General features: G+C 40.0%; 1 protein-coding gene across 1 annotated transcript in view; it reads right to left on the reverse strand.

Moving 5' to 3' along the window:
* The window catches only part of ANO2 (anoctamin 2), a 183267-nt gene that overhangs the window by 25786 nt on the left and 144442 nt on the right, over window positions 1–13039 (reverse strand). The window contains exon 19 of the mRNA XM_085234124.1: window positions 6632–6780. Within this exon, the coding sequence (XP_085090250.1) occupies window positions 6632–6780 (149 nt within the window). The remainder of the gene's footprint in view (window positions 1–6631; window positions 6781–13039) is intronic.

Below are 13039 nucleotides of genomic sequence, written 5' to 3' on the forward strand. Positions count from 1 at the left end.
AAAGATTTCCACTAATGACTGCTGATGTCAATACATCCTATTTTTGGCCAGAGTACATGAATACGTGGAATATCCATATTACATTCATTTTTATATCTACTGCAAGCTCTCCATGCAAGCTCTTCTAGTAGTCACATATAATCCTATGACCACTATTGGAGCCCTGCTTGACTTGAGTGATTATTCTTATATGCTTTGTGGCAAAAGGTTATAAAGACCAGTGTAAGACCTTCTGTACATCCAGCTTTTTTGATGGATTTCCTCCCTGTAGGCCAGATTGAAGGACTACAAAGATGAATATAACCCCATTTCATGTCAAAACCTAGTGAGCAAATTGAGAGTTGTTATATAGGGAAAACTTGAGCACAAGGGAAGTCTACTCAAAACAGAGCACTAGATGTGTGGTCAAATGACATAGGCTTTATTTCTGATGAGAGAAAAAAATCCAGACTGCTAGTGTCAAGGACAAGACACCTGCACTGTCAATTTTATTCAGGAAATAAGTAAAGGCCTTAGAGCCAGCACACATGGAACAGCATTCCCAACATCTGGTGCCATATATACAACATTTTATTTAGGCTTAGGCTGGTTGGACCCTGAGACAAACAGCATCAAGAGAAGTCTCCCAGATCAGAACAATTCTCAGAAGACCACTTTCTGTGGAAACTAATCACCTGTATGCAGGACCTAAATGGAACTGAATCCCACAGCAAACACTGTCCCTCTAAGGTAGCTTCCAAGATAAGATTAAGAGTGCAGGTTGTTGGTTATTTTTCTTGTGTAAGAATCAGTACCCAGTATAAGATCTCTCACAGTGAGTATCACTCAGGTTCTATTTGATTTACACACTGAGTAGCATGGGTAACCTTTGCTTTTTTTTTTTTTTAATCAAAACCTAACCTGAATGAAGGTAATTGCTTATAGTTGTTTTCCCTTTTCCTCATTTCTTTATCAATAATATGTCATAAAACTATGTATTACACTAAGGAAAAAAATGGAATAAGTTTCTGTATAATCAATGAATATTAAGATATTATAATTATGAAATAAATAAGAGAATTAGGCAAAGCAGATTATAATAACAAAAAGAGAATAGATAGAAAGCTTACCCATATCCTGGGCTCACTTATGAAACTCCAGCAGAGGAGATCTCCAGAAAAGATCCTTCTCTACTGGTAGCCAGCTCTTAAATGGGTGTAGGAGAGGAGAGGAGCCAGGCTCCACCCTTTCCGGCAGCACAGGTGAATTGCCTTCACCTGTGCTCCCATGGCTGACTCATTGCTCACCTCTCATTGTAGGAGAGGTTCAGGCCATGATTCAGCAGTTCCCATACAGTTTCTAAGAAGAAATTTTTCAACCAAGCCTGGCTGAGAAATTAAGAAATAGGTGTCATTTACTACTCTTTAGTAAACATATGTATAGCGAGTCTACATACAACAGACTGAACTGGTATTTTCAAATCCATACTCATTATAGAGATCATAGAAAAATGTAAGTTCCTTTTCAATTATTATTATTATTTTTCCTTTTGCTGCTTCACATGTTGCCTGTTTAATGGCTTTTCCTGCTGTAGGGAAAGTTCTTCCAAACCTTCCTTATGATAGTCATTTGCTACAGACACTGGATCTGATCACTTGGTTCTTAGAATTCAAAAAAGTGTTTTGCCCAACTGCTTTTTAACAGCAGTAAGATAATGAAACTCTTTATTATATCTCTGAGAAAAATATGTTTTCATTTAATTGCCTTATAAACCCTGGGCTCTTAGAGACTGGAGAAGAGTAAATAGGAATCTAAATTCATTGCTAATGTCAGTTTCTTCTCAAGAGAAAAGTCAGTATGGTGTAAACTTCACAAGCATCACTCAGATGGTTTTAGACAGTTCTTTCTAAAGTTATTTCATTAGCGATGCTTATTGCTCTTCTAAATATCAACTTCTTGCCAGCTCCTAATATTGTAGGCTGCTTGTTGTGAGCGTACTGCCAGCTGAATGGGAAGATTGCTATACATGCTGCGTACTTTGGGAGACTGATATATTGGACTGTGTAAAAAGTCATTTCAGAGTTTCAGCAATGGAAAGTACTCATTAAAAATCTGACACGTTTACAGTGACGATTTACATTTTAGGACTCATTGCACAAAATTCTCAGATCACTCAAACATTCAGAGTTTCTGCTAAAGAGTGTCTACTAAAAAAGATATATATCAGTTAATAGTACCAAAACAAACAATCACCAAAAATTTCATTAGTGCAAATCGAAACTATTATCGATTAATAAGGTCCGTTTAAGAAGGAAGTTCAGTACAGTCTGCTGAGTGAAATCAGATTCAGAGTACTGAAGAAATGACTCACAAGAGCATTCTCCAAGGAAAGCAGAGTTTATTTGCCATTAAACATTAGCCTCTTCCTCCCACACTACTAGCGTATGTAAAATGCCAGTGAAGCCAATGGAAATTTACTTGTAGACTTTGTGGTTTACTTCTTATTTGTTTTTCAGATTTATTTATGATTTCTACTTTTAAAGCTACGTGCCTTAGTCTCAATTTCTTGCTTGCTGTATGTTAAATCAAAGTCATGTTTTTGACTTCCATGGACTTGCTCCCAGTTTAATGTTTCAATTTCATGAATAATAATTGTTGAAATAGAATTTTATGCAATAATCAGAATCCATGAAGTCATCATTCCTTTCACTGGCTGCCCTGAATTTTCTCCAGTGCCTTTGTTCCATACTGAAGCTACTGACTTTCAGTCAAGTGGTTCCAAGCTATTCTAACACAATTCTTAAGGAAAACTTGTGCTTCAGTTTATGAATTGGAAATAGATTTTAAACTCATTTTCCTGGATTCGCCCTAGCTGTCTACTTCATTGTTGTTTTAATGCTATGCATTGAGCCTTTATTCAAGGCCAAAAAACATCCTAATGTCACAAACTGCTAGCCTGAAGTTTCAATATACACGCTTTCTTGACTAAAAAAGTAAAATGACAAGTGGCCATACTTCTCTGAGTATGTCTTTCTGGAGAAGAAAGAGCTCTCAGCAAACTAATGTGTCTTTTTGAACAGGGAGAAGGGTTGAGAAGTTAACAGTCTGGAGAAATTATCACCCTGCTGATGACATCTAGTGCAAATGACTGGAAACCTTTCTACAGGCAGGCACGTTTGTTTGGTTTTGGGTGGTAGGTCACTCCTGAAGTGGTAGAGGTATGCATGGTGGTGTAGCTGCTGGCCTAGGGATAGCTGGAAGTGGAAGTCCCAAGGAACAGGATCACCTGTGACTGATTTAATTTAGAGTGATATTAAACATCCAAGTCCAACAGAACATTTAAAAAGCTGAACATTCTCTACTGCAGCATTAAGCTGCCTTGTGAACTGCATGAACTGGAAGGTAATTCTCCTGGGGCACATGAGCATAGACCAGCTTTAAGACAGAAACTGCTGATTCTTCTTCTATGTTTGCTGTTCTTAATGTTTACTGTTAACAGATTAATCACAAAAGCACCAGCTTTTGTGATTCCATTAGCCATCACACTGCCTGTTGCTTTAATGGAGTGGTGCTTGTAACTGTTGAAATGGAGTACTGTGAATGCAAATTGATAGAAAAAAAGTCCAGAAAACAAAAGCAGAACCACATTTCTCCACATTAAAATTTGGGAGATTCAGAAAACAAAACAAAACAGTAAATCTCATTATTTCTATTAGTTTAAGTAGACATTAAATAAATAAATAAATAAATAAATAAATAAATAAATAAATAAAAAAGAGAAGCTAACCAAAGATGCTCAGATTTCTTAATATTATAAGTAAGAATAAAATAAAATCCCAGCAGGTTTGAAATGGCCATTAGAAAACAGAAGTGAGAGAGATATATCAAAAACTCCTCTGTTCTTGACATGTGTACGGCAAAGCACATCCTGGTATTGCTCCAAACATCATCACTCAAAGAAGTAGTGCCTCCTCAATGGTAGTTGTTTCATAAGGGAAAGCAAAGAGAATCCACGACCAGAGTTCAAGTTTCTTACAGAGAGGGTGTCCTTTTATAAAAATGAACAGAAGTTCCTGAACTTTCAAGGGGGGACTGCAGGAGCAAAATCCCTTCCAGTACAAGAGCAGAGCAAGTCTGTGACCACCTCATGAGGCTGAATGTGTACAAGCCTATGGCGCCATTTGACATGCATCCCAAATTTCCTGGAGGATTTGGCTGATGTGGTTGCCAAGCCACTCTCCATCACATTTGGAAAGTTGTGGTTGGCTGGTGAAGTCCCTGGTGACTGCAAAAAGGGAAATATCACTCCCATTTTTAACAAAAAGAGAAAGGAGGACTTGGGGAGAGAGAGGCTGGTGAACCCCATGTCTGAACCTGAGGACATCATGGAGCAGATCTTCCTGGAAGAGATGCTAAGGTACATGAGAGATGAAGAAGTGATCTGAGACAACCAGAAAGGCTTCACCAAGGGCACATCATGCCTCACAAATCTGGTGACCTTCTATAATGGAGTGACGGCATCATTGGACCATGGAAGGGCAAGTGACATCCTGTACCTGAACTTGTGCAAGGCCTCTGACATAGTGCCACACCACATCCTTACTTCTAAATTGGAGAGATACGGATTTGAAGGGTGGACTGTTCAGTGGATAATGAATTGGTTAGATGGTCATAGCCAGAGAGTTGTTGCCAATGGCTCTACTTCTGGGTGAAGGCTGGTCATGAGCAGTGTCCCTCAGGGGTCCATCTTGGAAGTGATGCTCTTCAACATCTTTATCAATGATTTAGACTGTGGGATTGAGTGTACCCTCAGCAAGTTTGGTGATGACATCAAGCTGAATAGTTTAGTCAGTACAATAAAAAGAAAGCCACTCAGAAGAATCTGGATAGATTTGAAAAGTGAGCCCACAAGAACTTAACGAGGTTCAATAAGCAAAGTGCAAGGTGTCGCACTTGGGTCAGGGCAATCCTAGATATGAGCACAGACTGGGAAATAACTCCTAGAAAGCAGTCCTGTTGAGAAGGACTTGGCCTAGCCCAGGGCCTTCTTGTTGTGAAGCTTCCTGGCTTTCTCCCATCCCCTCATGTGACCAGATGAGTTCCTGAGATAAATGACCGAACTACAAACCATGCTGGACGCATGGTGGTGGCTATCTCCCTCTTGTTTCCTACAAAGACTCCTTGCTTCTATTTCCTATCTTTTCTATTGCCCTTCTTCCCTTTCCCATCTCTCTGAATGACTAGGATTTGTAATAAACTGGTCAGACTACCATTTGAACCGTTGTTTCTTAATCTCAACCTGGGTGTATGTATATCTCAAAGAACCTCCTCTCCCTCCTATAAATTGGAGCGAGACGATTAGGAAGTGCCTTGCTAGCTGATCAAGAGAAGGAATCCTTCTCCTCAGCACAACTGTGAACACATTTGAAGTATTGTTTCCTTTTCTGTGCTCCCTAGTAGAGAAAGATATAGACATGCTGCAGTGAATTCAATAAAGAGGTGCTAAAATGACTGGTGGATCAAAGGATTTTATGTACAAGAAGTTTACATAGCTGGGACTGTTATTCCACAAGAAGGCTTGGGGGGCTCATCAAGTAATTCAAATATTCAATGGGACCATTGAAAAAGATGGTGCTAGGCCCTTCTCAGGGGTGCCAAGTGAAAGAACAGAAGACAATGGGATCAAACTGAAATAGAGGAAATTCAAGTTAAACATAAGGAAAAGACTGTTTTAGTAGTGTCGTGGTTTTATGATTTTAGTTATCAGTACTCCACATCATAACATCATGTAGTGCACTGGGAGTTAAAGAGTTAATGCTGCAGTTCCATGGATTGTTGACAGTTCTGTGTACCTGTCTCAGAAGATAAGAACTACAGCTCCTACAAGACTTCACTGTTCTTTTTCCATTCAGAGAGAAAGATAAAAGTTACTGGGAGTCTTGAGACTTATTTTTTTTTCTGCTTGTCTCTGTGGTGTATGCTCCCTTGCCATCTCGCCTTCAGCAATGGGGAAAGACCTTCTGTTTTATGGATTCTCTCACTTAATTGATTTGTTAGCTTCAATTCCTATTATATTGTGTTATCTCCCATTCCACATCTTATTTAGTAACTTAGTTTTCTCCCATAGCTTGTTGTCACTGTTTTGTTTCTAGGTCTATCTTCCTACACTTTCCCAATCTCTTTTCCCATAGGTCCCCCCACCCCATTAGTCACAGAGCCAGTCTAGACTGGGCCAGAACCATGTCAAGTATAAGGATGATCAAATACTGGAACAGGTTGCCCGGGTAACTTGTACAATATACATTCCTGGAAACATTGAAAACCAAGCTGGACAAGGCCCTGGGAAACGTGCTCCAGCTGACCAACCTGTAAACAGGAACTGGGTTATGTGATCTGGGGGGTCCCTTCCAACCACAGCCATTCTGTGATAGAACTTCCAGCTGGTAACAGCAGACTCTTTGATAATAGAAGTAGTAACAGATGCTAAGACTTATCGTTGCTTCTATGTTGGTAGTTCAGTAGTCTCATACCCCTGCTGTCTCCTATGAAAAGCTATGAAAGTATTTTCGTGTTGTCATGGCAGTCATACAATATGTGTTCGTTAGTCCTATGAAAAAACTATTGTTGCAGAAAGGGAATTCAGAAGTCTTACTCATTTCCATGTATTCTGGAGTCAGCCCAGTGAAAGGTTCCAGGCTATAGTCAAGATCCCACTGCTGAGGGTCCTTTGGTTGGTTGGTGTCCATTTCCTTTGGTTCAGTTCTTTCATCCTTCATCTTCCTGAACAGCTTCTTTAATTTCCTGAGGAACAAAAGGTCAGACCAAATCTTTTTTCCTTTCCTTGTTTTATTTTATTTTATTTTTAATTTCCCCAATAGGATCTGACCTAAATCTTTTTACTAGAACATAAAATGAATATCAAGTTGCTTTGGTGCCACAAAGGCTTGCTTTGCAGCTTCTCCTAAGCTGCTGCTTATTGCCAGTTAACAGGCTGCTGAATGAAGTGATTCCTGTGTTCCTGTATCAGAAGAAAGTTACAACACCATAATATGCTATGATAAAGTTGAAGCCAGTACTTCATAGTAATGACTTGTCTCTAGATTCATATTGAACAAGCTTATTTCTGAAGCTTAAGCACCTTGGGCTTAAATAATAGTAGCAGTTAATAACATACATCTCCTTCAAGAAGGAAAAACAGGCAAACAAAATTCTGGAAGGTAATGTAAAATCTTCGTACTTCATATGTTGCACAGGTGCACTTTTCTCTCAACATGAAATTTGGAAAATTCCATATAGTATATTTCGTGGTCAAAATGACTGAATGTATATATTGCCAATCAATGAGGATACTAGAATATACTCATTCATAAACCTGGTAGACATGAAATTTAAGCATAAAGATTTCCCACTGTCAACACCAAAAGATTGCCTCTGCTGATACATCTGCAGCACCAAAAAATAAGTCTATCTAACTTACTGATAGGTCTGAAGCCATAGTAGGACTCTAAAAATAAACATCAGTGACTTCCAGTCAGCCCTGTAACCAACAGAAAACACTTGAAGATGCTTGGGTTCCAGTCATCTCTAATCTCAAACACGTGCAGTATTTAAGTCAACAAATAGATGTCTCTATATATACATATCAACTGCTTGGGGAATCTTAAAGAGACAACAGCTGTCTCCATATTAAAAAAAAAAAAAAAAAAAAAGGGTCTACAATTAATAAGAATAATGAAATATATACATACAAAATGTCAAGTTTAAACATATCTTAATTTTATTCTTAATTCTATATCTATGCCACCAATTTAATTTCAGGGAAACTAGAATGGCTACAATGAGCACTGTAACTCTGATAGAGCAAATTCTCAGCTACAAATATTTTTGAGCATAGTCATCACCATTAGCTCTGCATTTTTGCCAGTGATGAACAAGAGCTTGTATGTCATACTTGTTAAAACCTGCACCTGTGAAGGTGATTCACAGTCTCTGTTGCCACTGCTGAAACACACCACCCACCTACTAACTGTGCTCACATCCAATATTTGGTTTCCAACAACATGCAGCAAGCTGTCAATGGGTGCAACTTTTTCTGCATGGGGGAATTCAATTCTACACCTTTGCTTGCAGACATGCTTCTGCATCAGAAATTATTTTGTCAGACTGACCTTTTGCTGACATCTGTCACAGAGCAACAAAATATAATGGAATATTGATGGGAAAGTTCAACATCTACTGCCATACCACCACCATCTGCCTATGAAACTGTGGGCCAATGTAGCAAAATAGGAGGCATTACTTTCAGAGCAGACCTCATAAAATATGTAATATAGTTAATACATATAAGTAAAAAAAAATATTATAACTATTAGTATTTTTATTAAAACATAAAAAAAGAAATCAATAAAGCCAGAACACTAGTGGGACATTTGACCTTGTTTTTGTGAAACTAATGCATCAATCTGATTCGATTGAAGTGGCTGCAACACATAGTGAGTTCTCAAGGTGTGATTTTTGATAAAATTTTACACTTCCTCTGCTTTCAGTTGTTCACAAATATACATACTGTCAAGAAGGAAAGACAAAGTGTGAATTTGAATTGAGGAATATTTTTCTCTGGTAAGATAGTTCTTATAGAAGGCTAATAAAGAGACGTGATCAAATTTTGAGTTGAATATCTGATTGCAAATATATGTTCCATTTAAAAATTCTCAGGTAATGTGTCAACTGAAAATGGATTTGCAAATATATGAAAAAGTGATTTCAGCAATCTTGAAACCTGTTCGTAAATTAATGTATCAGAATGGAGAGACTGCTTATTTTTCACTGTTTGTAGTACTGTGTTTACCTAATATATCAAGATGCATAAAATTATTTGCCATGACTTGAGTTATCACCACACTGCACTCTCTCCATGTCCTGGTTTCAGCCCAGACAGCATTAATAGGACACTGATGTTTGGTTGTTGCTAAGAGATGAGTGCACGCATGGGCTGGGCTGCTCAGTAGAGAAGAACCACTGCCTTTAAAGAAGAGGGCTGGGGCCACAATGGCCTGTAAAACAGTTTGCTAACAGTTCTTAGGTAAACACAGGTTATATTTCTCACATCTCATAGATCAGATGAGTTGGAATCTTAATTTCTCCTTTTGACCACGTTTTACAACAGCATCAGCCATTTTAGGCTCAGTTGCCGGAATCAGAACTGGAGCAACAGATCTCAAAGTATAAGGATGTTTTAGGGATTTCCTTTGCTGGGGAAACACTGAGAAGCAAACCTACAGCAATTGGCAGCTCTTGTGAGAGAGGCTGACACAGCATGGCCATTGCCAGGGCATACAAAGGCCAAACCCACACCCCCAGAGTGGGTGCAGTAAGGTGGGCAGCAGCTGGAGTAGTAGCTGACACAGCATAACACTGAGATTCTGCCAGCTGCAGAAGTGAAGGGAGCTCATTCCAACTGACCCTTGAGGTAGAATTTGTTTCTAAGACTGCAGCTTTGGCATGGGGGGGATATACCATTCACAAAATCCCCCTGGACATGACCACTGCTTCCACCCAAACTGAGCTGTTGAAGGCAGAAGTAGCTATGCAGACACTGATCTATGGGAAGTGCCTGGTCCTTACTCCTGGAGCAGAGGTGGTGGCAAACTCACCTGCAAAAGATATGCCCAGGTAGAGGACCTCCTACAACAGGTGACTGTGATTTAGAAGACAGTCAAAAGGCTGTGTACTGTCTGGGAGACAGAAATGGAAATAAATAGCTGGATTCACATGCAACCTGCACTGAATCCACAGTCTGTAGTCAAACAGCCCCAAACTCCTCCAGAGACACATCCAGTCAGAGGTGAAGCCAACAGTGGTGAGAAATGGCAAACTACCAGGACAAAGACTAACATGATGAAGATGGGCCTTCTACAGACCCATGAAAGAGAGAAAAAAGAAACTGTAATAAGTCCGCAAAACTGACTGAGGCAACCAAACCAGCTCTCACATGCATAGCATCTACTGCAACTAAGAAAGAGTGGCTGGTGAGAATGGTGTATGATTCTCTTTTTAGCCATATAAAGACACCCATCTGTAACCACAGCCCACTATCTAGAGAGGTCTGCTGCTGGCCAGGGGTCTGCATCAAGGATGTGACAGAGAGATTGCCTGACCTTGTATATCACACTGACTGCTGTTGTTTCACATTGGCACCACTAACATAGCTGTAAGTAACCTGAAAAATATGAAGAGCAATTACAAGGAGCAAAAGTGAAGGACTCAGAAGCACAGCTCATCTTTTTCATGAATCCTCCATTTTAAAGAGATGGGAAGTGTATGGGAACTGCTGAATCATGGCCTGAACCTCTGACTGATCACCTGAGGTGAGCAATAAGTCAGCCCTGGGAGCACAGGTGAAGGCAATTCATCTGTGCTGCCAGAATGGATGGAGCTTGGCTCCACCTCTCCTAGACCCCATTTAAGAATGACTACCGGGGAATGAATCTCTTTCTGGAGATCCTTCGTTTTGGAGTTCTCTAGCAAGCCCAGGATTAGAGTAAGTCCTCTATCTATTCTTTTTTAGTGTAATAGCCTGCTTAGCTAAATTTTCTTGTATGTTTATTAATAATAGCACCTATATATTCATTGAGTTTACAGGGAGGGAAAGGGCTGACAGAATTGAGAAAAGCAGTAAACCTTTAAAGGAGAAGTGTCATGAACTGGGCTTTGACTGCTTAGGTCCTGAACTAGCTTTGATAAATCTGATATTCTGAGAGAGGATGGGGTTAATCTTTCAGAGAAGGGGTAATAAGCTTTCCAATTTAGTCAGAAGGGTTTTAAGCTAGAGTTGCTGAGGGAGGGTATCCTTAACCCATCCTACTTTGAGACTGATGATGGTAATGGATGCTCTAGGCCTGGAATTGGATCATGGGCTAGGAAGACATTGCATAAAGTACTAAATAAAGGAATTCCAATTGGTATATCAGACTCGATAAGAGCTCATTTCAGATGCCTGTACACTGTCAAACAGAACATGAGGAACAACAAACAGATGTGCACATATCTCCAGGGTTATGATGTCATTGGCATTATTGTGGTGACATAGATAGCTCTCACAACTGGAATATAGGAATAGATGGAGATTAACTTCAGGAATGATAAGAAGGGGAGAAGAGAAGAGTGTGTTGCTCTTGCATCAACAACCAGTTGGAGTCCCTGGAGCTCCACCTGGGAATGGATGAGGAGCTGATAGAGAACTCATGAAAGAGGATTAAGGAAAAGAAAGAACAGGAGATGTAGTGGGAGTCTGCTACAAGCTGTCTGAGCAAGAAGGCCAAGTGGATGAGGCCCTTGCCCAGGCAGAAATATTGACAATATTGACCAAGGACTGTACTTCATGTTTTTTACTTTGAAGGGTGGGCTTGCTTGTTCTGGTACCAGTTAAACACTTATTTTACTTGAGTGATTACTGAGGAGCTCCACCTTATCCTGGCTCTGTTGGGTCTGGCTGCAGGTTACCTGGAATATGGATCCTTTTTTTTTTTAATTGCCTCTGGTAAAGTGTGACAGAAATCTCTATGGAGATTCCTCTCTATGGAGAGGAAGGGTAAAGGGGTACCCCACATGCCAATAGGGAGACAACCCAAGTATGGCAGGACAGATTCCACGTTTGACAGAAGTAACATAGTGAGGGGGTGCTTGAGAGAAGCCCCTAAAGAGAAATGGTGTGCTAGTCCCTGTTAAGGGGAGTGCTTGAGAGAAGTATCCCCCATGCTGTACATCTTCCCAAAAGTAATGTGGTGAGGTGGCACTTGAGAGATTCAAGGCCCTCAAGAGAAACTGAAGTGCTTCATTTATTGATAACTGTGTTGCATTATGGTTGCTGGCATTGTGATTTTTGTATGTGAGTATTACTGTAACGGTGCTGATGTCTTCATTTTTTTGCGTCTCCGTGCTGTGTGTATGTGGTGAATCTGCAGTCTGTTAAGCTTTACTTTTGTAGCTGCAGCAGTGTGTGAAGGCAATTTGTACATTCCAGACTTTCCAGACATGGTGGAGTCAGTTGTGGAAATTGCAGAGGAAACTTGTTGAAAATTGTAATAATTGATGGATTGGAGAAATAATTAAAATTATTTGTGGAAATCTGGAATGTGTGGAAAGAAAAAGAAAAAAGAAAAAAAGTTCCCATCTTGCTAGGAGATATTGGTTATGATTTATCCTTGTAGAAATTCAGTATACAATTGTGCCTTGAGGGAGCTGATGGACTCCATTACTTAGCAATTTGTGGAGGGACAGTTGTCCAGTATGAAGAGTATTTCAATTATTGTGTATTTAGGTTGTTGTGATTGGTTGCTGTTTGTCAAGACAAATGAGTAGTGTGAGGAGAAACCCTGGTACTGCCCCCTCCTCCTCCTTCCCCCCCACCCCGTAGCTTGTGAACAGAATGCTCACAGAGATGAAGAGCCTAGGCCCGAGACACTTGCAAACTACTGTTCTAAAACAGTGTTATCTGAGGGGTGGAGAGCATTATACTGCAAGTGAGAGAATGTCCTTATCTGCAGAGATCCAGGAAACCAGATTATCTTCCAGCACTGGAAGCTTCCAGGGCCGGAGATGAAACTGAAATTTGGTGGATGCTATCATTTTGTATCTGCTAGGGCCAACAAAGCCCTTAATTGGTCGAGATTGGTAGGAGAGAAAACTAAAATTTAAAAATGGGGTCTTTCCTAGGCAGGAGAGGTGCCTGGAAGATCAAAGATTGCTGAGCCAGTTTGTAATGATGAAAGTTTGGGAAGAAAAAAAAGAGACTTGAGAAAGGCTTAGGCAGAGGAAGGCACAGGAGGGAACAGAGAGGAAACTCAGAAAGCAAAAGTAAGAAGGGAGAAGATAAGGATAGGAAATTACTGGTATTGGCCATAGCGCAAGGAACTGAAAGGAGGATGAGGAGAAACAAACAAAACAGTATATACAGAGGTCTAATATAGGTCTAACATAAATGCTGGAACCAAGAAGAGAGAATATAAGGCCAGAGATCTCAGTACTGGAACCTGATCAGTGTAGACAATGTTTGAGGTTT

This window comes from Meleagris gallopavo, chromosome 1, assembly GCF_905368555.1.
Source record: "Meleagris gallopavo chromosome 1, MGAL_WU_HG_1.1, whole genome shotgun sequence".
NCBI lineage: Eukaryota > Metazoa > Chordata > Aves > Galliformes > Phasianidae > Meleagris > Meleagris gallopavo.